The sequence below is a fragment of the Botryllus schlosseri genome, chromosome 15, assembly GCF_051294905.1.
Source record: "Botryllus schlosseri isolate E-star chromosome 15, Bs_hap1, whole genome shotgun sequence".
NCBI classification, from domain to species: Eukaryota; Metazoa; Chordata; class Ascidiacea; order Stolidobranchia; family Styelidae; genus Botryllus; species Botryllus schlosseri.
In genome coordinates this window covers 23,679,156-23,706,051 of record NC_137250.1, presented here as the reverse complement: position 1 = coordinate 23,706,051, position 26,896 = coordinate 23,679,156, and the positions used below count along the sequence as shown (strand labels likewise).

At 41.1% G+C, this 26,896-nt stretch overlaps 3 protein-coding genes across 4 annotated transcripts in view; 2 read left to right on the top strand and 1 right to left on the bottom strand.

The window, feature by feature from the left end:
• The window catches only part of LOC145457804 (RNA polymerase-associated protein CTR9 homolog), a 486,484-nt gene extending 462,721 nt beyond the window's left edge, over window positions 1–23,763 (top strand). The window contains exon 2 of one of the 2 annotated variants that reach the window (XM_080336098.1): window positions 20,306–23,763. In XM_080336098.1, coding sequence (XP_080192224.1) covers window positions 20,372–23,524 — 3,153 coding nt within the window. In that variant the 5' untranslated portion in view covers window positions 20,306–20,371 and the 3' untranslated portion in view covers window positions 23,525–23,763. Of the gene's footprint in view, window positions 1–19,296 lie in introns of both variants that reach the window. The other variant, XM_080336097.1, reaches the window with a different exon arrangement.
• Window positions 1,272–14,012, bottom strand: LOC145457607 (nematocyst expressed protein 6-like). The gene is made up of 9 exons (XM_080335824.1): window positions 13,869–14,012; window positions 13,556–13,723; window positions 12,937–13,088; window positions 12,311–12,449; window positions 9,205–9,365; window positions 8,575–8,632; window positions 7,768–7,890; window positions 7,573–7,686; window positions 1,272–1,435 (listed from the first exon to the last, which is right to left on the bottom strand). Exons 1-9 carry the CDS (start codon window positions 13,930–13,932, stop codon window positions 1,311–1,313), a joined length of 1,104 nt encoding a protein of 367 aa, XP_080191950.1. The 5' UTR covers window positions 13,933–14,012; the 3' UTR covers window positions 1,272–1,310.
• Window positions 17,527–20,313, top strand: LOC145457838 (polyisoprenoid diphosphate/phosphate phosphohydrolase PLPP6-like). Its single transcript, XM_080336137.1, has one exon. It carries the CDS (start codon window positions 17,680–17,682, stop codon window positions 18,292–18,294), a length of 615 nt encoding a protein of 204 aa, XP_080192263.1. The 5' UTR covers window positions 17,527–17,679; the 3' UTR covers window positions 18,295–20,313.
• Window positions 23,764–26,896: the final 3,133 nt, after the last annotated feature.

Sequence of the window (26,896 nt, the reverse complement as noted above, 5' to 3'; positions counted from 1 at the left end):
TCAAGATTTTAGATTTAGAAGAATCAAAATACAGTCGAGTAGAGTATATTATACCGGACAGTGGCCTGTTCGATAATTGACCTTTTCAGACAACGAGCAATGTTTACATCGGTAATATACACGACGGCCCAGACCAAGATTCCCTCTAAGCTGCGCAATTGCGCAGTGCTGACACGGTCTTTGCACAATGCACATGCACACAGAAAATCTAAGCTGCGCACAAAAAATCCGAAGTGATGATCTACTGTTGTCCAAGGGATGCAGAAAAGTTGGTGAGTGCGCGCAGACTCGTGAAAAATTAGAGGGAACATTAACATAACATAACATAACATGGTTGGGTTATATTTTTTGGCCCAGACGCCGGCATTTATTTTATAGTAACTACGAATGGAAGAATAGTGTATAGTTAGTCAGCGGCATTATTGGTTTCTCGTCTTATCAGTGACTTATCTTTGAATAAACATGTTAAGAGTAGGGCTGTGCACGATGATTCGAGTACTCGAATGTGAATCGAGAGGAATGTGATTAAAATCAAATATATATACTACCCGATTATCAAAAACATTAACTAGAACTCATCCTATCTATCTTTTTATTGTATCGCGAGTCTTGTATGGTGTTTTGAAATTATGAAATTTTATATTTCTCCGTCGAGTTCACCTATACAAATTCGTTTCAAAACGCCTTGCACCGCGTGTGTATATGTTATGTAGAATAGCTTTCGAGTATATAGCGTACGCGCGAGCAGGCCGATCGTACAATTTTAGAATTTAGATCAGCGGTTCCCATCCCAACGTGGGCGATATCGCCCCCCAGGGGGCAATTTGGCGGCCTAGGGGGGCGAAAATGACGAAGGGGGCGATAGGGGGGCGAAAGTGGACAAAGGGGGCAACAGGGGGCGAAAATAGCGAAGGGGGCGACAGGGGGGCGATGACGCGTTAAAACGGCTATATTGGAGTCAAGTCGGAGAAAAGACCTTTTAGTTGCAAAAGTGTGAAATTCGACAATGAGCTGAAAAGTTGACCTTTTTTTTTTTAGTCAACCTGCCGATGATTACAGTTTGTATACCGATTTTTCGGTTCACAAAATCTGGGTGGGGCGATGATCGCCGTCGAACTTGAAAAGGGGGCGATGAGTCGAAAAAGGTTGGGAACCACTGATTTAGATCCTTCCACGCGGTATACTGACTAGAAGGATATAGTGCGTATAGAACTGGAGACCGATTTCTATAACTTGCACGACGCAGGAATATTGTAGATATTCTTGCAAAATTATACGTGAACTAAGCAAAAAGCGACGATATATTTGAACTAAACCCCAACACAATATCCACACGTTTTCGGACATGAGTACGCCATATGATACCCGTTCACATCGCAGCCCTTGCTGATGGAATAATTTTCGGCACATGTCGATTCATTTGCGTCAAAACACCCTGCATAGAAAATTCAGAGTTAACGTGGACAAAGCGGAATCAATGAAATATTCGTAATGGGCGCAAAATTATGGCGTTATAAAACCAGGACCGTAACTGCCACGCCCCAAACCCCCAATGGGGGGGCGAGCTCGAAGGGGACCCGAAATTATTTCGTGAATTAGCATAAATTATAGAGTATATTTTGAAAATTTATGCAACTTTTTCTTAATATTTCCGCGCTACGCGAGATTTCAAGTTGCCAAATATCTTGATTATTTGGTGTTTTTCTCCCATGAAAAAATACGCAAGATATGGGCGTATCGGCGTTGGCCATTACTGTGCCACGATGCACCAAGACATAAAGTTTTATGCCATGTAGCAGGCGATCGGCAGCGAGAAAACCTTGGCCGAAAAGTACTGTCCTTATATGCTGACCGAAAACTTCGTTCTATACAAAATACATAGGTTTAATTGTCCATAGGCGCATATAAATGACTGGCGCCGAATGTTCCTGTCTTGGAAATCTGAACCCCACAAGACAAATACCATCCCGCAGGGAAAAATTATATGCCAGTGAAGAAATACCTATTTGAAATCGTGTGCATCTTTTAGTTTAGTACGTTTATGCGATTCTATATTTTTTGATATAGCAGACTGGAGGTCACGAAATAACATCATGAAACGAACAAACGAAGTCATACCAACGGGTCCACCCACCTGAATATGTTCAATTATCATTTACAGTTTCCAAGACACCTCACTCAGCTCTACCGGAAAATCTTATTGCGTGAGCAGAGAGGACAAGAAGTTGATAGCTATATATACGCGATTCCCGATCTTATTGACCGATTTTATTATGAATTATCGGAAATTTTCGCGCTTGGTGCTTGCTCACTGAATAGTACAAATTATTTCGTGGCAAAAGCGGACAACGTGATGGGAGGTCGGTTTATCACCCTATGGGAGCCCAAGACCCAAGTTCTTTGGGAGGTCTGACGAAGTGCTGTTTCGTTCTGCCAACGGGCAAACGCCCGAAGATATTTAATTATTATTGAGTGATCCTACCTTTTCAAACACACCTCACTCGCAGCTCTACCGGTAAATCTGATTACGTGAGCAGAGAGAGGATAAAAATTGATAGCAATATGTATGCAATTTCCAAACATATTGACCGATTCAATCCTGAATTATAGAAATTTTTCGCGCTAGGCGCGTTTATAGGCGAGAAAAGCTTACTCACTAAACGTAGCGGTAAACAGCGCATAGCTTGAGGGGGGTCTATTACCCCATGGGGGCCCCAAGACCAACGTTTGGGGGGCGGGCTGACGAAGTGTTTTTACGGCCCTGCATATGAGAGCATAGCATCATTTCAAAAATTAGATTAGAATTAGATTACCGGCATTTCGCACTAATTATAGTCCAACTATAGACAACTAGAATTGACTATAGAGTGGTTGTCCAAATCTGCGTATAGGTGACATCGCGATTGCCGAGCCTAGCAAAATTCGTCTGCGAAGTCATAAATATCTCGATATTTCGCCTCTTATCAAGATTAATATATTTTACAAATGTTACCGCATGTTATGATTCCGGGAAACATACGTTTGCTGAGAGGTTTGGACATGACAGGGCATGAATTCACTCTTCAGCCTAATCTTATCGACAGAATATCATCACGCAGGTGTATACGGTCTCCGAGAAATAGTTTGAATTATTTTTGGATGCTGTTTCCTTAGTAGATGCGAGAACAAGCGACGAGGAATGATACTCGATAGTTCAAATCCAAATCCACATTGTTGTCTAGTCAATATAGCGTTACTTCCAATTAGGTAGCGTGATTCTAAATATGCTACAGCTACGGCATCCACCAGGGGCGGCAAACCCGTGACACGCGGGCCAAATGTGGCCCGCGAGAAGGTTTTGTGTGCCCCACGAGGTAATTCTCGAAATTAGTTATAACATCAGGTAAGATGACAAGGCCAACCAAAATTTGATTAGCCTGACCGCGAAATTTGCTGATTAAAACATCAGTTCCGACGCATTTGCGTAACCAGGGGCCAGCCACATTTATCGGAGATCTTCGTATATGACCATAAAGTAGAATATTTCGCAGCAGATTTATTGGACTTGAAATTTTTCTTAGCACTTCGCATGATTTACTCTCACTCGATTTCTTGCATTTAGTATTGTAGCCCCCTCCTGAAAATTATTAATACGCGTAATTTACAGAATTGAGTCTTCGAAATTAGGAGATAACCCAGTGACCTCGCGGCACCCTTTGAAAATGAAAAATAGTTCGCGGCACACCAGCAACAGTGGTTCTCAACTTTTGTTGGCTTACGGCACCTGAAAACTACCAGAATACTTAACAGCACCCACAGTCGTACATGGGGTCTCTGACCAACTACTTCTACCTTTTCGGAGTACTCAAGTAGGATTCGCTCAGCTTCAAAGAAGAAACTACGGTATCTTCTATATCTGCGGACATGTCACAAATACGTCTACGAATGGTATGATTTGATACGGGAATCATTTCGAATTCTTCCGCAGCTTTGGTCCGAAAGATTATTCTACAATTCTAGTGCAAGCCGAAGAACAACTTTCTCCGCTTCCGTGTGAGTATTTGAATATTTAGCTATTACCTCTGCGCCCACATAACTAGCCTGCTGCGATCTCGTTGAAACTTTGGTCTGTGCTTATGTACTATTTTTCATAAGATTTGTTTGACAATAAACTCTGCCCACTACCGCATTGTCGATGTAATTAACCATCGCATCGAACATGCCAGGCACGATCGCCACAAATGAATACGGGGGCTAGAGGCGAATACAAGGATGCCAAACGCATTTCCGAGCATATCGTGTAGCACGCCTGAGGATAGCAATACCTTAATAGTTCTACTGGAAGGGGCAGCCACCCGCAGTTCAATTATAGTTCCAATAAACCGGGATAATATCTGCAGCGGCAGGAAATTTGTTAACTGATGTAATTAGATCAACTTTACTTCTCAATTCTCAAATTCGTCGCCGGTAACATAACGTTGCGCACTGAGCCTACATTTGTCGCGGCACACTTGCGAGACGTCAATGGCACACTAGTGTGCCGCGGCACACCGGTTGAGAACCACTGAGATAACCTGTCGTCCAACATGCGGCTTCGCAGCGAGGTCATCGGCAATGAAACTTGCACAAAATAATAGAGGGATGTTCACCGAATCAGTCGATATTGCTGTCTAAACGCCAAATAATCCTGCCCTTGCCAAATGAGCCCAGTGGTATATACAAGTACAAGTGACATATTTATTGATCGAATTAATTCATTACCTTTGAAAAAATTTTGCAGGACATGAATGCACACTGCACAGTTGTACACAGAGTTTTCATGAAATAATTATTATCAATTTTAAAGCGTAGTAATATAAGTCTTGTTTTCAGCGTTACCTAATTCGATTCACTCCTATCGGACGACTAAAAAATGGTCATCAACTATCAAGTGGCCCGCGCAATGGTTCGTAAATCTCATGTGGCCATTCGGCCGGAAAGGTAGCCCCCTCTGACCTATACATTCAGTCATATGTTGATTGTTGATATGTAGAGGTATACAGCAATAGACGTATCTCAACCAGACATGGGGTAATCGCGATTAGTATTCGTAATCGATTACGACGATTACAGCATTTTGAAGCAATCGTTCGCAATCGATTACATTCGAAAAAAATCCGAAGTAATCGTAATCGTAATCGACTACTTCCCATATCTAATCGATTTCTTTGTGAAAGAACGATTACTTTTTGTTTGTACAAGGACTATGACATAAACTGAATATTCGTGAACAAGAATGAGATAATGTACCACGTCAGCGATAGCACAAACGTCTGATTTTCAAACGCCACTACTCATTGCTACGTCAGAAGTATTAGCTCCGCTCGTCATTGCGTAAGAAGTATCCACTCCACACATAGTAAGCAGACATGCGATGGACATTGTAGTGTGATTGTGAGAACGCCCCCGTGGTGTATATCAGGTTATCAATACACTACGGAAGCCCCTACCTCGCAGCAGGATATTGATCACCACTCTGCCTATAGTTTCAAATAGTAACTTCATCATCATTGGTTTATGTATTGATGTTTGGTTGTGCCCGGTTAAACGCAGTCTCAACGTTTGGCATAGCTTGGCGGGCAGTAGGCCTACGTACGCACGTACAGTCGTACACCTGACAAAAATTCGGAGTTTTGTACTCGTCGAATAAAACATTCCAGTTTCCACAACGAAGTATTACAAATAAACAGCTGCTAGTGCTGACATATATCATAACCGAGCCGTGCTTAGCCGTTTCTCGTAACAGCAGCTCGCAGTATCTGTATTAAGTTGAAGGCAGAATTTTTATGTCCACTATATCTTATTCTCATATAACTACTTGAAACGGGCGCCTATCGTTATTTCACAGTTCTTTACTCAGCATTTGGACCTGCCGCCATAACCATCCGCTTATATAGCCTGACATGTTAGCTTGGGTTGTAGCTAGAGTCAGAACCAACAGCAATTCGTCCCCCAGTCCAACCGTTGGTCAATTTTCAAAACTGAATTTCGTCAATAATATTGGTCATTGAATTTGATTACTATTCATTTTTAACCTCTCTCAGCCCCGAGTGTCAGATTTACCTGTAGAGCTGGGGCACGTAATTCATAATTATAGCATCTGGTCTGTTGATTAATCAACAGATATTGTACTCGCCCAAACATAGCAGACTAAAAGAATATCTTTCGTGAGACGCACACGCAAATTGTCATGGCTTTATTCCTATGTGGATGCGCCGGGTGGCATTTGCATTGTGGGCTCAGATTGGAAGGACAGGACTATTATTAGTCACGCCCACTCAACGCGGCTATTGACAATGGACGAATACCTTAAGTTTCGGCCAAGGTATTTCTTTAGTATCACATCCCGTGGAGTTGCGTGTTGGCTGAAACTGCATATGTCTTTTGGTGGGTTGTGGGATCGTGGCGCGGTAATGACCGGCTCCGAAATGCCTGTTCCCATAAAATAGCCTATGCATGTTTTTTTTGAGAGGTAGAGGTATGCATTTCAAACCCAGCTATCTACTGGAGCAGGGGTCACCAACCGTTTTGAAACAAAAAGCTACTTCTTGTGTAGTGCGTACTGATTATTGCGACGACCGACGGGTTACCATGCACTTACTCCCACCGTTTATCCGTGCTCAGTTGGATTTCTTCACTTAGAGGAAGACAATCAGAGCACTGGGCCGGGTTTCCGCCCCTTACCAAGAACATAAAACGCTCACTCGCCGGGACTCACACCAGCTCCTCCGGGCTCAGTTGCGTTGCTGCAGTGCGCGCCGAAGCGCCAATCTCCGCGTCGAGACTCGGGAATATTAACTATAGATTGCCGTTGAGCCGCCGCGTGGGCGAAGACGGGCGATGCCCCGAGCGACTGCGTTCGTATGTTCCCTGGGGTCGGCCGACCCATGTTCAACTGCTGCTCATATGAAACCAGCTTCAACTTTCAAATCTTTCATTTGAATATTTGCTACAGCGACCGCGGGCGACTCATTTGGTCCGCGTTGGTGACCCCTGTACTATAGAGACATTTGAATCGCGAAGCTCGAAGAACATTTTCAAGAATTAATTGAATTCTCGAAAATACTAAATAATTTATGTTGATTTACGAAATACTTTTGAGTCCCCCTCGAGCACGCTCCCCACCCTATTAAGGAATTTGGGGTGCGGCAGGTAAAGACCTGGCAATAATGCAAATCGTTGGGTGCGATAAATCATCCCAATAAAGTTGGGCAATTGGTATATTATGACGTAATAAGCAAATGACGCATGATGTATGAAGAGAGTTGATATCTCATTAAGCCTTTTCATCGCAATCCTTGTGTATTGTCTTCCAATATATCATTTAAGATTACAGTCCTAAGAAGCAAAACAATCGTGATTACTTTTCGAATGTAATCGTAATCGTAATCGACTACTTCGTGATTTTGCTGTAATCGTAATCGTAATCGTAATCGCGTGATTCTGAAGTAATCGTAATCGCAATCGATTACATTCATGAAGTAATCACCCCATGTCTGATCTCAACACACTTTCTCTGCATTTATTACAGTTACACCTACATCAAATTATTACCTTTACCACAATATCCGCACATCACCGGGCAAACAGCAATCATTTTCGCTCTAGTTTCTGGTTGGTAGCACTCTGTTTTAGTATGTCGCGAGCACACCGGCTTGTCTTCACATGCTAAACACGAGAAGTCACATCATACGTGGAGTCATTCATCGAAAGGAATCAAGGTTATATTGACTATTAGGTTATACTTACAGCAAAACCCGCACGTCATTCTGCAAAGCTCATACATTTGCGATGCTTTGCGGAAACAATATCCTTTCCGCGCGTTTAATTCACAAGTCGTGGATGCAATGGAGTCGGTGCACTCAAGAAAACCTGTTTTAAAAAGATATTCAATGCTTCTTTATAACAACGAAAGAAAATATATACAGTTGACTCCACTAAAGTTGGACACCGGATAACCCGGACAACCGCCTCATTCTACCAGAATGCTCAGTAGCGGAACATAAGTAGCAATTGCGCGTATAAAACTTCGGTTAATTTGCACACAATATGCTAGATTCTTATCGTTGGGCTATAAGCCTATGACACAATAAACAGTACTTCGTTCGGTCCATACAGCAACAATCGACAATGAACTCATACAAGGCCGTACCAGCTTCAGTCGCTTTTAATTAGGTACAATTGAGTGCAGCATCTTGTAGAACAGATTGGTACAGACAAGTTTAGCAGAGAACGTGACAGTTCGGCAGTTAGAAGCGTTGGTGGGGATATCAAAAAGTACAATTGAACCCTATATATACGTGTGTGTTACACAGCAATACAGTATACGGTGTTTTTTTAATGGTTTGATATCGAAAATACTGTAAATACAAATAAACTGAAGTTCCAGCTAATGTGCGTTTAATACGGTCGGTCCCAATTACTGCACTGTAGCGCAGCCGCAATTCATTTATTACGCAGCAGTATGAATGCATTGTGTGCCTTTACGCATGACCAATGACCATGAAGCGAACGATTGGTTTTCCGCTTAATCAAGACAATATTAGCGTATAATACCTGGACAGCGATACAGAAGGTTCAACTGCTTGATATCTTTTTCCGACATGAAATCTCGCTGGAAGAAAGAAATACGATTCTGTTACATCTGATTCACGTGATCTCGCGTTATGAATTCATGGATTGACATGAAATTACACTGTATAACGTATTTCCCATGATGTTATAGAGAGATGATTATATCGCTGATTCTAGTCAGACTTGGACAACTAGAAAATTCTCAGCTTTTTCCAAATTAGAATATAATTGCAGTTATAGCTACACTGTCTTGTCCAAATTAGACTAGAATTAGAATTATAGCTACACAGTGGATCCTCGCTTCGCACTATGCAGTTAGCCCGTAGCATTTCCTGTAGTATTTACAGGTAAACTAGAAACAAAATTAAAATTAGAGTAAATTAAAGTATTTCATAATCTAGATTAGACTTAGAGCGTCGAAACATTTGGCAAATTAGATTTGAATTAGATTATCGGCATTTCTCTCTGATCAGACAAATCAGACAATTATTATCTATCTATAGTTTTCCAACTCTGAGTATATTGACCTTGAGGTTGTACGTCACGCAATTTCTCTGCTCGGCAGCCGACAGAAAAACGTACCGGTCAGCTACAAAACAAATATCTTAGCACCTGGCCATTGATTTCTGTACCGTCAAGTTTGGTTATCGTCATGGCGCCCTTTTGTCTAGCACCGGCCGTTGACGAGTAATGCAAGACAGAATTGTAGTCATACTCTACTCGTCTGGAATCGATTGTAGTGCGCTTCATTCGTTTGAAGTTGATGTCCAGTCCTGTAACGATAACAGTTCAACATGGATGTATGGGGGGATCTTTTTGTGCAATCTGAGTTGGGCCACTAGACAATGTTAGGCTTTTCCAAATTAGATTAGAAAGAGAATTAAAGCAAAACAGTTTATCAAAATATATTAGAATTAGGATTACTGAAAAGTTTGAAATTGAATGAAATTCCCAATTAGAAAGAAATACAACAAAATCAAGTTCAGAGTTGATTCTTATAAGCACGAGAATGACAAGCATCCGTACAACAAGCTCGGCTCGTTTCGCGCTATACAGTTCTCCTGTACCATTTTCAGAAAAACCAGAAGTTATACATTAGAATGAAAATTACCATAGAATCATTTCATTAATTAGATTAGAATTAGATTAACGGGATCGCGCTCCAATTAGCAGAAATGGTCAGTAACGAAATTAGGGTGCATTTAAAACAAAAATTAATTTAAAACAAACATGTTTTAAACAAGCCCCTTGTGACGTCATAGTGGATTGACATTGACAATTGAAAATATAGGGTAAAAATAGCTCCATTGACGAAATATCTGTACTATTGCTGTTGAACCGACTATTTTGAGGGTTCCAACCATCCCATATCGATATACGTCGGTTATATCGGGTGGCAATTGTCCGTAGACTCATACAACATATATTTTGAAAAGTATTCACACTATTGTGGCATAATTCTACAACTTGTGTTTGTCTGCAACAGGCCTGGGCAAAGTGCGGCCCGCGGGCCAAATGCTGCCCGCGAAGCTATTCAGTGCGGCCCGCGAAAGGTTGCTTGAAATTGAAAATATGAAACCTGCTTTTTAATGTTGCAGCGTGGATTAAAGCCATAGGATGTATAAACTGAACCAGAAATTTACTATGAAGCCTGTTCATTAACATGCCGCAATTACGCAGACTACATACGTGCCCCAGATGCCTATAATCCAGATACAAAGTAAAGTCAATGTAGCAAATTATGCCATTACAATCAAAATCTCAGGAAGTAACCAAACCTTCTCTGTTGCCATTGCTACATTACGCATTACACGGTTTGTGTTTCAAATTGTTACGTGATGCGTTTCCAAATCTCTAATTCGTAAAACAAGTCAAGCAGTGCCCGTGATTTCTATGAGTATATCACCATCCATAAAGGATGCTAAAAGTGAAATCCGAAACTTTAAATTCAAAGATGGTTCGGAGGACTAAATATTTGTTTACTACCCGTCTTTTTAGGAGTTAGTGCCGATAAAGTCACCGTGTTTAAGGAGTATAATTGAAGTCGGTTCTATGACAAAAACATGAAGACATACACTCGATCAAGACACTGCGAATTTCGGAATAACTGTAAGCTTGGCTCAATAACAAGGCATTTCCGGCAAGCTGTACACTTCTCGGAAACCGGCTATCAAGACCGGCTATCAACCCCCCAATTGGGAGGCGAGCTCGAAGGGCGCCCAAAATTATTTCGTGAACGAACATAAATTATACAGTGTTTATTTTTTGAAAATTTATGCAACTTCTTTCAAATAGGCGCGATTTAGAGAGAGATCAATGGTTTATATAATTGGCCATTTCGGCGCCAGACATTACCGCGCCACGACTCACCAAAATATATGAAGTTTAGGGCAACACGGGATAACGAGAATGCACTGCAATTGCAACTGCTGATCAAATTAACCAAGTAAATGCGAAAAAGCTCGACCTCGAGAAAACCTTGGCCATGGAATGCCCTTATGCTGATCGAAAACGACGATGTTCAGTTGTCCATTGGCAATATTTGCCCGTGAAGAAATATCAATTGAGAATTGTGTGCGTCTTTTAGTTTAGTACGCTTTGGCGATTTCAATATCTTTTTACATAGCAGACGTGAGGTCACGAAATAACAACATGCAACGAAGATGTATACCAACGAACGAACGAACGAACGGGCCCTCCCAAATATTTCCGAGACAGCACCTCACTCAGCTCTAGCGGAAAAAAAACTGAGTACGTGGGCTGAGAGAGGTTAACAAAATATAGCAATATATATTCAATTACCAATATTATTGACCGATTGAATCACGAATCATGGAAAAATTCCGCGCTTCGCGCGATTAGGGCATAAAACGTTGCCATGCCATGCCATAAAACGTTGTATACAAAAAATGTGGCTGGCTCAGAAGTAGTGTTGAAAACGTGCATCCCGATGTGGTCTGGTCTAGGAGCGAAGCACCAGGAGTTTGATTTATAACTCTATGGGGGGCCCAAGACATGTTTGGGGGCTGACGACGGGCTGTTTCGGCCATCCAAGATACTTTATAATGCATTGATAGAAAAGCGCGGATAGGAGTTTAAAGAAGGATCAAAATGTATCATGTTTCAAAATATGACGACAAATAAATAATTTTTTGGTAATCAGCTGTCATTTTCTCATTCCCTAATATCAACACATCCACTGAGCACCATTTAGTGTAATTCACTGCTTTCAATTTTGAAGAAAAATCAATACGCAGGAGAATAGAGCTAAAATTTCTGACTCGGCCCGACAACATATTTTATGATTCTCATTTGGCCCGGAAGAAAAATAATTGTCCACCCCTGGTCTGCAACAAAGTGCTCTAAAACAGCGTTTGTTTCAAATGCAACCCTAAACGAAATACTTCTACTTTTCCGAGTAATTCAAGTTTATTTTCCCACTCGCACTACTTCCGCAAGTGGTTTTGATTCCAGACTACTTCCAATTGTACTTGACAGTGTTCAGTTTTTATTCAAAAATAGACCTAGAAATACGTAATTTTTTACTTACTTCTAAATCACTGCTTCTACTTCTGCTGTAGGAATTTACGGCGTTACTTTTCTACCATGGTACCATGTGGCAGCATGTACTGCAGTACAGACGATGGCTACATGGACCACCTCTGCTAATAAATCAGATTGGACAACTAGAATTATCTAGTCGCTTAAGTTTGCTTACCTGGTCGAATGTGACCATAGTGAATTCTGACGTGCTGGTTGCGGTCCGGTCTTTGATGTTCGTGAAAGAATCCGAGAGCGTGCATAATTTCGTGGTGTATATTGCCTTTCTTCTCGCAGAATCCTTCGGCGATATTAACCTGTTGACATTACGCCAATGCATTATACGACAATCTTTCTCGAGATTGCTAATATGTATTTTGTGATACGATTGTTGATATACAAAGTTCTGTCCAATTACTATATAATTGCTGACAGTTATACTCTTGACGAGTGTCAGCCGAAGATATTCGGGTTTATTTCAATATCAACATAATATTCAATGATATACTATGTATTTCTCAACTCTGTGTGTTTATTTAGCTAACGGGGTGTTCGAACGAGATACTTCGTCAAGTCCTTTTCGACTCTTTCGTATACGTACTGCATAACTTATGGTGTTTTAAATTTATGAAATAAGAATATGACGAACGTACACGAATGTCACCATAATTATGTCAATCTGAAGCAGTTTGTCTAACATTATTTCCCGCGCCGTCCCAATTAATGAGGATCATCAACCGGGGCCTACGATACGAGCATCGATACGAATATATCGTAGCCCCGCATCAACTCTTTCAAACTTACTCTACGCGAACTCGACCTTCCGACTCCAGCAGAACAACTTTCAGAAGTGAAAAGAATGAACTCTGCTTCGTTGTTGGTGGCCTCCGCGAATTTCAGACACACGTTAGACTCGAAGTCTTTCAACGCATCCAGTATCTTGCTTCGAACTATTTCTGGAAAAAATAAAGAATTCGGTTTTAGTCACTGTGGTCTAAATTCGTACCGTAGTGAATACAAATACAGTTGACTCCGCTTCATTCCGACACTTTGGTTTCGCTCACTTTTGATCGAATTAAGCAGAGAAACGACTTTGTTCGAATCAATTGTTCGCTTCCTGGTCGTGCATAAATGTATAGGTTTCCATACCGCATTCAAAATACGGTACTAACTGTGGCAAATGAATAGTATCTGCGCTATACTGCAGAAATTGACGCAGATCGCATAAAACCCGCAATAGTTTCCTTCAGGTTAGTTGTATTGCACAGTATTTTGATGCCAATCAATTCAAGAAATACTGTACTGCATGCACGCATACTGCTCATCAGAATTCACTGACACCAATAACCAATATTTCGACACTTGGATGACCGCGGTGGAAAATAAAATAATATTTCGTACATCATTTGACGCAATTACAAACCTATCACTCCCCCGTCAAATGCATACGGGATCATCCATTTCCCGTCTGTTTTGTTGTTATCCCAGAGTTTGTATTCGCTTATTGCCGCTACAGAAGCGCGTTTTTCTGCGTTCTCGCCGAAGAAATACTCGTACGTCTCCAGATTCAACTCCATGTCATCCATTAAGACTTGAAAATGATGTAAGGTTGACATAGACAACCATCAAATGATATCATTCACAATGATGTAGCCTAATATCAGACTGATTCATTGAGGATTTGCAGAGACGATTGTAACTCGCAGAACATAGTAAATGTAACGCCGCATACTCACCGTAGTCCTTTTGGCCTGAGCAAATCGAAAGAAACATCAAAATTCCAACAAAACTTCGACGCATCCCGCGTTTTCGAATATCACAGTTGTAGCCTAGTGTGGAGGACTCAAAACATATAACTCCTGGTTATTATTGTGTAATGGTTCAAGCTTGAATCGGAACCTGCTGCTGTAAAATGCTTAACGAGCGAACCAAGCAACAATCAATGCATAACGCTAATTTTACGAATACCTATTGCCCCGCAAAAGAGGCGCTAGACATCAAATTAGCATTTCGCAGTGCACGTAATTTGCGAATAACACGTAAATTTGGCAATAAACGTTGCTTTATCGCGTTACGAATTAGTACAGAGGGTCTATATATGCGTGCGTAGTACCCCTTATAATGCACCTAATAAATCCGTACGCTCTGGTGACATTTTCGGTGGCCTGCTGAATCTATGAAGATGACTAGGCTACTATTAACAATATAGAGACGTCTGAAAAACTGATTTTTATTCTAGGTCAATCAATTTTTGGTTCTTGTAATACTATATTGTGACGTAACTCTCATTGCAGCTAACATAATTTCATAATCACGTTTGTCGGCTGAAGTTGTTAAAATGTAGATTATTAGCACAACCTGGTCTATACTAAAAGACTTCTATGCTAGACTATCGAAAAAATGGAGGCGGGCTAAGCAGGCTACCCACCGCGCTGATTGAGCCCGCTGAAGCAGGCACATACCAGAAGTACATTATGCCTGGTGTTAATAGAAATAATAAAGAACTGGAGAAAGATGTGTTACAATTGTACTAATTGTTGCAACCTCGAAGGTCAGGCCTGCTCCATGTGAAATGAATTCGTAGCTCCACATTAATGTCTCCTCAAGTCCCCAACGAACGATAAATGTGTCATAAGGGCCCGTCCGATATCGTGTGGACTCCAGACATAACATGTGGGATGTGGCACTGTGGCAGCTGTCGATATTATCGTGAAGATCGGTTGAGGGGCGCTGACTGAAGGGTTATGTCATTTTTCATTCCGATAGTTCGAAGACAGACACAAACGTTTATGACGAGTGGTAATTAATACTTCTGTATGATAAACCTAGCAAAGTTATCGAAAGGCCAAGGAAAGAAAAGCACCATAAGTCATAACCAATAATCAAAATACCATCACCCATTGCACCGCACCTGTTCGCTTGCCAGTACGAACCCACTATACAAAACGTAGGGTTATGATGATGATAGCTATAACGGAGTTCATTTGATATTTTGATCTCACTTCTACATCTTATGTTTTCCCTGCCCTGTAACATCCACACATCAATCAATACTTCTCAGTTTGTCGTGGGATACACATAAGCAAGAAATTTTGAACCCCGCTTTCATATTAAAGGAAACCGAATAATTTAACACGTGATTTATATCAACGATCTTCGACATCGCAATCAACCAGCGGAATTGGTTGTTTGATGATTTAAACCAGTGGTTCTCAACCTTTTTGACCTCGCGGCACACTTTCAAAATGAAAAATGGTTCGCGGCACACTAGAACAGTGGTTCTGAACTCTTTTGGCTTACGGCACAGGCAAACTACCAGGATGCGTATAGCAGCAACCAGTCTTACAGAGGTATAGTCACTGACATGTACTTCTACCTTTTCGGAGCACTCAAGTAGGCTTTTCTCTGCTTGAGTTTTCTTTTATCTCTGCGGGCATGCGGACATCTCACAAATACGTCTACAAATGGTATCATTTGACATGGGGATCGTTTTCAATTCTTCCCAAACATTTCTTTACAATTTTATGGCAGGCCGGAAGAAGAACATTCTCCGCTTCAGTGTGAGGTTTTGAATTATCAGCTATTACCTCTTGCTCTTGAGCTACTCTCTCGTTACGCCTGACGGCATTGTTGCGCCCCAATGCCAATCTCCATAACAATGAAAAATTCGAGGCTGATTGTGGGAGTTCCAGGGCCACGAGCGGAATATATTTTCGAAATCAGTGCAGAGTCAACTTTCGATTGATACCCGTTCTACCAAATTTATTGCTCGGCAAGCCGGTCAAAAATGACCGTCAAATTGCCGGTAGCCAAATGGAAATTGTGACGTGAATCAATTTCACTGAGGCGTGAGATTTGCTTGTGTTCTTTGTTGGGGTGCTGCCTGCAAGAATACAATCGACCCACTGCAAAAACTTCAACATCGGATCATCCGTATTATTGCCAAAGCCCCACGGGGGCCTGGATGTGCAACTGATAAATCGCTTCTCAAAAGATTTGGTGTTCTAAACTTAGAAGATATGAGGAAGCTAGAAATTGCCAAGTTTATGTATCAGTTCCATTGCGGTCAATGTCCCTCAAATTTCAAGGACTACTTCACCTCGGAGACAAAAGCGCACAAGTACAGCACACGTGCGTCAACGAAGAACAACTACCATATGATCAGGACTGAATACAAGAAAACGCATTGCTCTATCAAGTATGCCGGACCCCAATTGTGGAACGGCATCTCGCCGGCTATCCGACAGTCGTCGAGCATGTCCGCATTCAAGTCGAAATACAAGCAATTTCTTCTAAATCAATACTAGCCAGTCTTCAGGATTACCGGACCACGACCTAACATCGACCTCGCCCTCCGCAACATGCCACCCCATTTTGTCGCTTGCGTCTTATATTCTCTGCATTACTTTTCATTCAGTGCGCATGCCTCTTATTTACTTCGCCTAGGCTAAGGTGGGTGTCTGATCTTAATGGCTACTCCAAGTTGTTTCGACACCCTCCTATCTTTTCATTGTATCGCAGTCTTGTGATGATTTGAAACGATGAAAATATTAATAAACCTGACTGACTGTCGAAATACAAGCAATTACTACTAAATAAATCTCAAGATTACCGGACCACGACTGACCTATCGATCTCGCTTCCCATGACATGCCGCCCTATTTCTTGTCGCATTCTTTTTCAATGCTATCTTCTTTACTTTCATTCAGTGTGCATGCCTCCTCTTTACATCGCCTAGGCCAAGGTGGGTGTCAGATTCCATAGACTACTCCTTGTCGCTTCGACATCTTCCTGTCTTTTCATTGTATCGCATTTTTGTGGTGTATTGAACTGATAAAATTGCTAATAAACCAATGATGATGACTGACTAAAGGAAACGTCTACTTACCCCAACCCAATAGCAACCTAACTAAGAGATCTATCGACTACTCGGGACCTATCATCTGGAATGCATTACCATCACATATCCGTGAATTGCCTTATAATAGATTCAAAAAAGCCCTACTTGATCACCTCTTGTCGTTACACTAACACTGTTGCCCTACCTCGACAAGACATTGCTTCATTGATCATTTGCTACCATTGTTTAATTTTTTTTCTATTTTCCTTTCGTAACTAAACATTTTTTTACAGCCAGACTGTTCTGAGTCAAGTGTACCTGTTTGATGCTGGTGTGATCAGACTAGATGACCTTCACGGTCTTATCGATCATTCCTATCTAATACCGAATACTGTGCACGCATATTTTCTGTACCACCATCACTGCCGTTTGTTATGTATTTTGGTTCGATGAAAATAAAGACTCTCTCTCTCTCTCTCTCTCTCTCTGACTGACCATGTAGGACACTATCCCCTGAGTGCATCGCCGACATCGCGCACACCGCCAATTTATATACACCCATTTGTTCATTTGTTGGCGCGGCTGGGTTTAATTCTTGTGGAAAGAATATATGCAGTACCGTATATCTTTTTGGGGTTGAAAAATCGCCGTTTTCTGTCCAGCTTTCGTGTGATAATCACAAGAGACACGATACTCGACCTGTTGACATGGCTCGTAGCAATTCTACAGCGGCGCCGCATTCAACATGGCAGATCATTTGCAAGACAGCAATAGCCGCTGACCTGACTTTCTCCAAGAAATTGGCATTTTCAGCGACTGATGGTCCATACCGACCGGTGATGAAACTTTTGGAGTTATCATGTCACGGAATACCTTGGATAGTAGTCTCCGTGTTTGCATTGTACAGGACAGTCGATCGAGTATATGAAGAAGTATTTTTCAACCTCTTACTAGCTTTGCTAGTGGACTTGGTGATTGTGGGATTTCTAAAAGTATGTTTCCGCCGGAAACGTCCCTCATATAACAAAAAAGATATGTTTGCTACTGTGTCTATTGATAACTTCTCCTTCCCTTCTGGTCATGCCACTAGAGCTTATTTGATGACTTGGTTCTTACTCAATCACGTAAAATTTGCAGTCCCCGTTCGCATATTTATTTTGATTTGGTGTCACTGTGTTGGTTTATCCCGTATTATTCTTGGCAGGCATCACATCTCTGATGTTGTCGCTGGGTTTTTAATTGGGTATTGGGAATTTGTTTTGATTGAATATGTCTGGTTAAGCCACGAGTCCTGTTCTATGATCCTGCAATTTGTGAAGTAAATACAGATAACAGGCTCGATATTCACTGCTGCTACGGTAACTGGTGTCTATTATTCTTTGAACTGATGATGACAACCCTAATCCTTGAAAGGATTTGATGCAGACTTGTGCAAATGACTGACATTTGTAATTTAGCAACTAGAACTAAAACCACTCGGTACTCACTTTTCAAAATTAGCAACTATAGAACTAGAACTGCTCAAAAAACAGTAGTAGTTGACCGTCAACTAGCTAGATATGGTAGTTGGTGCGACTCCGATTTTATGATCAATTCCTAGTTACCGAAAGAGAGAATCTGTTGATCGCCATCACCTGCATTTCATTATCCATGAGAACACTATAAAACCTGTAAAATTAGCAGGGTTTTGAGGGTGAATAGCACGGTTTTGCGGTTGACAGGCATATTCAGGTAATGTGTGTATCTTTTCATTTACAATATCATCACTTCATGGCCCCAAGATATCATGGAATGGGTAATTATTGATCAATGGAAACCCAAATATATGTACGCAAAACCAGCAAATCATTGGGAATTGAGATTATTTTTTAGTGTATTTATGGTCTTGGTACATCAATTCAGCAATTTCGCCACTCGAATTTTTCGAATTGATGACTAAACAATGGATCAAGGTATAATGAGATGACCAAAACACCTTTGCCATGAAGTGATGATATTGTAAAAGATACACACATTACCTGAATATGCCTTGTTTTTGTAGGTATTGCCATGTCTGCCACCCGAAAAGCTTGCTTTGTCACATGCAAAACCCTGCTAACTATATCCGGAAAACCCTGCTGGACACCCTGCGGGTTTTACAGTGTCCCTCATCCAGACAATCATGAAAATCAATATCGCTTGCTTTCACAATGATGCGTGAATTCATTTTTTATGTTCAAATGCAAGATGAGATTTGGTTCTAGTTTATATGTACTCGATAGATTCAATGCTATAGCAGTCTTCATAATACTATAGTTTCTCTCTGTTTGATATATCATTTCAAGGTGTACTAAAAATACTCTGAAATGGGGGAGATCAGAGAGTGGTGGTCGACACTGTCTGGACCAAAAAAGTTTGGATACGGAATCTATGGTACATTGGTTTTCACGACGTTGGGATTGTATTTCTACAACAACAGCAGATATATTTATGATCCAAGCAAGAAAAAGGAGAAGAAGCAGATATCAAAGTGGGACTGACGTAGATATAGGAGCGGCATCAATTCTTTTTCGGCTGATAAATCTTTGTAGCTACGTTTTCTGAAGGAATGTATTGACACACCGTACCTGATTCAATTGAATAGTATATTCATATTGAAATGAACCCGAATATTTTCGGCTCACGTACATCAGGGGTAATAGTTAGCAGCTACTAGAGAATTGAAAAGAACATTGTATTTCAACAATCGTATCACAATATGTGATGTCACCGGCATACCTGATTCAGTGTGTACAATTTGAAATTATTTGACAGCCTCGAAAAATAGGCTTCAATTACAGTACAGGCCAGGGTTACTAAACTGGCGAACCGCGGTTATAATGTGGACTTGAGCAGTGTTGGACCCGGACCTTATTTGTCTTGGTATTTAGCATTTAACAAAACGCAATCCATTATCTTCGATTTGACTAACACAGCATTGGTTCTCAACCTGTTTTTACACGTCGAGGTTCAATGATTTCGTTGCGTACCCCCAAATTAACGCAAAACTTTACTTGATATGTTACAGTAACTACAGTCATACCATATAGCGTTTGCATGACTGTAAATTATTTCATGAGTTATATGGTACAAGCAAAATCCAAACTTTTCTAACTGAACCTTTACTAACAATAGTCGAGTATAACTAGTATAAGCATTCAGAACTACTCACCAAATATTGAAATTTCATTAGTCTAATCTAGAAAATACGGTTACTCGTCACACATTTCGAAGTTCATAATCACTGTTATATTTCTCTGCATTCTTTTTCTTATTCTTTTTGAGAGATGAATTAGTTTTGGTTTGCTGTTGCAGACTACAAATAGATAACAATCATTATTGTAAGCTTAATTATAGCTCACTCTCCGAGTGCATGCGACAATGTCTGTAGAAATTCCACTCCGTGACACAGACGAGGTCATCGAACTCGACCTCGCTCAGCTTCCAGATGGGGAGGAAGTGCTCGGAATTTTAAAGCAGGAAAATACAATGCTGAACATATGGATTACCCTGGCTTTGGAATACCACAAGCAAGGAAAAATTGAGGAGTTTGTGAAGATATTGGAAGCGGCCAGAACTGGCGCAAATTTGGAGTATCAGAACCACGAGAAAGATCAAATGACTTGCCTGGACACTTTGGCTGCGTACTACGTACAACAAGCTCGAAATGAGAAAAATAAAGAAAAACGAACCGATCTGTTTATGCAAGCCACTCAGCTTTACACAATGGCAGACAAAATTATTATGTACGATCAAAATCATTTGCTGGGTCGCGCATGCTTTTGCCTGCTTGAAGGTGACAAGATGGATCAAGCGGACGCCCAATTTAATTTTGTCATAAATCAGAATCCAGAAAACATCCCATCTTTGCTTGGTAAAGCTTGTATATCATTCAACAAGAAAGATTTCAAAGGTGCACTTTCGTACTACAAGAAAGCTTTAAGAAGTAATCCAAATTGCCCTGCCGATGTACGCCTTGGGATGGGTCATTGCTTTTACAAGCTCGGTAAGCTTGATAAGGCAAGGCAAGCGTTTCAACGCGCAGTCGATATGGACGCATACTGTGTCGGTGGACTTGTGGGCTTGGCTATTCTTGATTTGAATAACAAAGATGTTGATTCGATACGCACAGGAATTCAGCGATTATCACGAGCTTATCAAATCGACGCGAGCAATCCGATGGTGTTGAATCATTTAGCAAATCATTTTTTCTTCAAGAAAGATTACGAAAAAGTGCAGCATCTAGCGCTTCACGCGTTTCACAACACAGAGAACGAAGCGGTCCAGGCGGAAAGTTGTTACCAACTAGCGAGAAGCTTTCACGTGCAAGAGGATTTCGATCAAGCTTTTCAGTACTATTACCAAGCCACTCAATTCGCGACCCCTAACTTTGTGATGCCGTATTTCGGATTGGGGCAAATGTACATTTTCAAGGGGGAGGAGCAGGACCGCGAACGGGCCGCAGAATGCTTTGAAAAAGTGCTCAAAGCGTACCCGAATAATTACGAGACTATGAAAATTTTGGGGTCTTTGTACGCCCAATCGGACAATGCCGATAAACAAGCGTTAGCTTGCAAACATTTGAAGAAGATCACGGAACATTACCCTGATGACGTAGAGGCGTGGATCGAACTCGCTCAAATTTTGGAACAAAGCGACATTCAAGGGGCGTTGTCTGCGTATGGAACAGCAACATCGATCTTGAAAGACACAGTACAAGCTGATATACCGCCCGAGATTCTAAATAATGTAGCCGCCTTACATTTTCGACTTGGGAATTTAAAAGAGGCCAAAAAATACTACGAAGCCGCAATGGAACGTGCGATGGCTGAGGCTGATCATGACGAAGTGTATTATCATTCGATTACAGTCACGATGCAGTATAATTTGGGTCGTTTGTGCGAGGATATGTTTCATTTTGAAACCGCTATCGAACATTATAAAAACATACTCAGACATCACCCGAATTATGTCGACTGTTATTTAAGGCTTGGATGCTTGGCTCGCGATCGCGGACAGATTTACGAGGCTTCAGAATGGTTTAAAGAAGCGTTGCAGATAAATCAAGACCACCCGGATGCTTGGTCGCTGATCGGTAATCTTCACCTCTCTAAACAAGAATGGGGTCCCGGGCAGAAAAAATTTGAACGTATACTCAAAAATGAGAAGACTCAAACTGATACGTACTCTATGCTGGCTTTGGGGAATGTCTGGCTTGAAACTTTGCACAATCCTACAAGAGATAAGGATAAAGAGAAAAGACATCAAGACAGAGCTTTAGCCATGTTCAAACAAGTGTTACGAAATGATTCGCGTAACATCTTCGCAGCGAACGGTATTGGTGCCGTTCTGGCTCATAAAGGGTATATCCGCGAGGCGCGTGATATTTTCTCTCAAGTCCGTGAAGCTACTGCAGAAGTAGCCGACGTGTGGCTTAATTTGGCTCACGTTTATGTGGAACAGAAGCAGTTTATCAGCGCCGTGCAGATGTACGAAAACTGTTTGAAGAAATTCTACAAGCATCACGACCCGGATGTTTTAACTTACTTGGCAAGAGCATATTTTAAATGCAACAAGCTAACCGAATGTAAAAAGGCGCTCATGAAAGCTAGACACGTAGCCCCTAATGATATGATTGTTCTGTACAATGTATCAGTGGTAATGCAGCAGATTGCGATGAATGTTCTCCGTGACGAAAAGAGTAATTTGAAAACGGTGTTGAGGGCTGTCACGGAATTGGAGCTTGCGCAAAATTATTTCACGTTTTTAAGTAAGCACGGTGATCGTATGAGGTTTGATTTGAAACAAGCGGAAAAAGAAGCTAGTAAATGTCGCGATTTACTATCGCAGGCTCAATATCATGTGTCGCGTGCCAGGCGTCAAGCCGAGGAAGAAAAGGCTCTGAGAGAACAGCAAGAACGAGAGAAGGCTACGTTGCGCGAAAAGCAACTTGAAGAGGAGAGATCTAGGATTAAAGCGCAAGAGGAAAAAATGAGAGCGCTGATGGAAAGACGCGCTCAGATTAAAGAAAAGAGCAGAAGCGTTGCGCAGACTTTAGAGTTGGAGCCTGAGACTAGAAGAAAAAAGAAATCAAAGTCTGGAAAATCGCACGATCATTTTGTGGACGACGGCAGTAGTGATGATGGAATTATGCATGTGCAAGGTACGGCAAGCCCTCTGCCTAAAAAGAAGAAAAAATTGAAGACTAAATCCGAACCAAAAAAAATGGCTGACGTTAAATTATCGCAAAAACAGCAGAGTAAAGTCAAATCGAGAGCTTATATCTCAGAATCGTCGTCATCCAGCAGTGGTGATGATAACCCCCCTGATGATGCGCCTGCTGGTAATAAAAATGATCTGGATTCATCGAGTGAAGATGATAACGCGGCTGCTGCGAGGTCACCAGCTCGTGATTCGGATAGTGATGCGGAAATGGCAAATCGATCTGATGCGTCGTCTGAGAATAGGATGTCGGAGGATAACCAGCATGAATCGGAGCAGGAAGGCGTGTCGCCCGCGGAGTCTAGCGATTGATTGATTTGTTTGGTTTGAAAAAGTTTTGAATTTCGAATCCGGTAACGATGGAAGTTTCTGAAAATGGCTAAATCCGGAATACTTGTGCTCCTTCAAAGTACTCGAGCGGGACCGGCGCCAGAGTTTGACAACTAGAAAATTTTCAGTTTTTCCAAGTTACATTACAATTGAAATGAAAGCTACAGTTTATTTCCAAATTTGAATTACTGAATCCGTGAACACTTGGAAATCGAATCAAATCAGGTTTTCATGAGCATGAGAATCGCAAATGTCTGTACAGTTTGGCTCATTTTGCGAGATACTAATCTCTTGTAGAATTTTCAGGAAAACCACAAATTATATTGGAATTAAAACGAGAGTAAAGAAACACTACACAAATCAGATAAGAATTAGATTACCGGCATTTCGATCTAGGCAACCAGGATTACGTAGTTGTCCAATTCTAGTTGGCGCTACTTGATCGTGCGGTCATGTTTTAAACTATTTCCGCTTGTGCTTCGCGTTTTTTTGCAAAAACTTACTATCTACTTCTGATTTTATTGAGTACAAAGCGGTTTTGGTGACTTTTGTGTTTGAAATCGTGATTGTCTTGTGATAGAGCTGTGATCCGTGATGGAGTACTTGTACTTTTTCCGAGTGCGCAAGTAGATTTTGCCTGTGTGCATTGCATCAAGGTAGAGTAGAAACGACTTGCTGATGTAGGAATATCTGCTGGCTGAAACAATGCACTTGGTCAGCGTTGCCGCTCGAGTAGAAGTAGTCGTGAAAATTTCTACTCGATTACAAGTAGAAGTTGTGATTTACAGAACATGTCAGATATTTCATGAAAGGACTGAAAAGTAAGCAGTTTCACAAGAAAGATTTGGTATAGGAATCGAGCCGTGCGCTCAATAACTCGTAACTACATCGAAATTACAAGATGCTTCTTCGCAGCTACCGCGAAAAGACGAATATATTATTAAAAATAGGGGGAATCTTCAGGAGTATACTCGGCCATTCTGATCCGGGGGGGGGGGGGTATTGCATGCAGTTCTTGTGATGCTAACTTATCCTCACACTACTTTTCAAAATCGTAGAAACAATGTGATTAGAGTAGACGAAGCCTACTTGTTTACTGACTACAGTGACTATCTCTGGACTTTACCACTCGCCTTTTCATAATTATTGATCGGTAAGCACCATCTCGATCATTGATTTGCATTTTTTCAATGTTAGAAACCTTTTTTCTTGATGCTAGAAATCGATATTTGCAACATTGATGATTTCCATGCGAATGCCTCCTCGATCTTTGCGACTTGCACAAATTAATCACTTTCTCGTGAAAAATGGTGAAAGCGCGGGTCTGCTTTGGTTAATGACTGATTCAAGTAATGTTCTTTGTATCCTGCGTAGCAGGCGAAGTTTTGGTCAACTCGGAACACAATATTGGGCAATTTCCCTGTTGAAGTCACTTTTGTGAAAGCCGTGTTGTCGCAACAGGGTTTGCCCGAAATATCCAACATTTCTATGTTGTTGCTTGAATAAGTGACCAAATATACGATGTGTGGTTGCACGCGTGCCTATCTTATGTAAACTGTCTAATACCGCTGGTGATACGATATACAGCAATTGGTTTCGGAGACTTTATTAGCTGACATTCAGGCGTTTGGAAGACATTCCCCGCTCTCAGAGACAGCGCGCAGCTGTAACTGTATGTACATTTTCCAATGCGGAGTTGGACTAGAATTTGAGGATAGCTACACAGTTTGAATTAGAATCACTGATTTTGCGCAAAAAGCTTGGAAATTGGGTGAAATTCCAAATGAGAAAGAAATGCACCAAAATCGAGTTCAGGTCGCATCAAAGCAGAGGCGCCTGTATCATCACATCAGGTATCCTGTAGCATTTTCAGAAGAAGAAAAAAATTGGATAAGATTTAAACGAGAGCATAGAAACATATCACCCACTGCAAAAACTTAAACATTGTATCATTGCCAAAGCCCCGCGGGGGCCTGGATGTGCAACTGATGAATCGCTACTCAAAATATTTGGTGCTCTAAACATGGAAGCTAGAAATTGCCAAGTTTATGTATCAGTTCCATTGCGGTCAATGTCCCTCAAATTTTAACGACTACTTGACCTCGGAGACAAAAGCGCACAAGTACAGCACACGCGCGTCAACGAAGAACAACTACCATATGATCAGGACTGAATACAAGAAAACGCATTGCTCTATCAAGTATGCCGGACCCCAATTGTGGAACAGCATCTCGCCGGCTATCCGACAGTCGTCGAGCATGTCCGCATTCAAGTCGAAAGGCAAGCAATTTCTTCTAACTGAATAGCCTACTAGCCAGCCTTCATTATTACCGGACCACGACCGAACATCGACCTCGCCCTCCGCCACATGCCACCTCATTTTGTCGCTTGCGTCTTATCTCTGCATTACTTTTCATTCAGTGTGCATGCCTCTTATTTACTTCGCCTGGGCTAAGGTGGGTGTCTGATCTTAAAGGCTACTCCAAGTTGTTTCGACACCTTCCTATCTTTTCATTGTATCGCAGTCTTGTGATGTTTTGAAACGATGAAAATATTAATAAACCTGATTGGTTGATTGATTGATTGATATCACGGGGAAGATTAGAATTACATTACCGGCATTTCGCTGTTCGCAATTCGCCTATGGACAACTGGAATAACATCAAGTCCAACCCAAGTATGGTTCAAGGTAACAACTCTGCATGCAGGCGGTATTGCAGTAAGAGCGGGGTTTCGACGTAGGTCGTAGGGTTGCATTTAAAACAAAAATCAATTTAAAACAAACATGTTTAAAACAATTAAGTCCCTATAATTTAAAACATGTTTTTTATTGTTTTTCATATTGTTTTTTAAACAATGACGTCACGAATATTCAATTGTGACGTCGTAGTGGATTTATATTGACAATTGAAAATATAGGGTAAAAATAGCTCCTTTTACGAAATATATGTATAGTAGGCCTATTGCTGTTGTACCGACTATTTTCAGGGTTCCAGCCATCCCATATCGATATACGTCGGCTATATCGGGTGATTTTTGTCCGTAGGCTCATGCAACATGTTTTTTGTAAAGTATTCACGCAATTATGGCATAATTTTACAACTTAAAAAAAAACACAATTTTGTTTTTCTGAAAAGCGCCTTCGTTTAAAATACCGTTTGTTTTAAATGCAACCCTAGTGGGATATAATGATGTAGACTGGTGCTCTTCAGACCTTTTTGGTGTGGTGAGCACTATATACTTGGAAGCATTCAATGTATGTATATAATTTATCTCTTATTAGTAGGGCGATTTTTTTGACCTAAAAAATGAAAGATTTTGACCTAAAAAATCTGAATTTTGACATTTTTTTAC

Excerpts from the sequence above, each read along its gene's own strand:
- LOC145457607 (XM_080335824.1), bottom strand. The coding sequence starts at position 13,932 with ATGCGTCGAAGTTTTGTTGGAATTTTGATGTTTCTTTCGATTTGCTCA. Across the intron at positions 8,633-9,204 it reads GTACAGAAATCAATGGCCAG|CGAGATTTCATGTCGGAAAA; the intron begins GTGCTAAGATAT and ends TCTTTCTTCCAG. Across the intron at positions 7,891-8,574 it reads CCTTCTGTATCGCTGTCCAG|GTTTTCTTGAGTGCACCGAC; the intron begins GTATTATACGCT and ends TTTTTAAAACAG.
- LOC145457838 (XM_080336137.1), top strand. The coding sequence starts at position 17,680 with ATGGCTCGTAGCAATTCTACAGCGGCGCCGCATTCAACATGGCAGATC.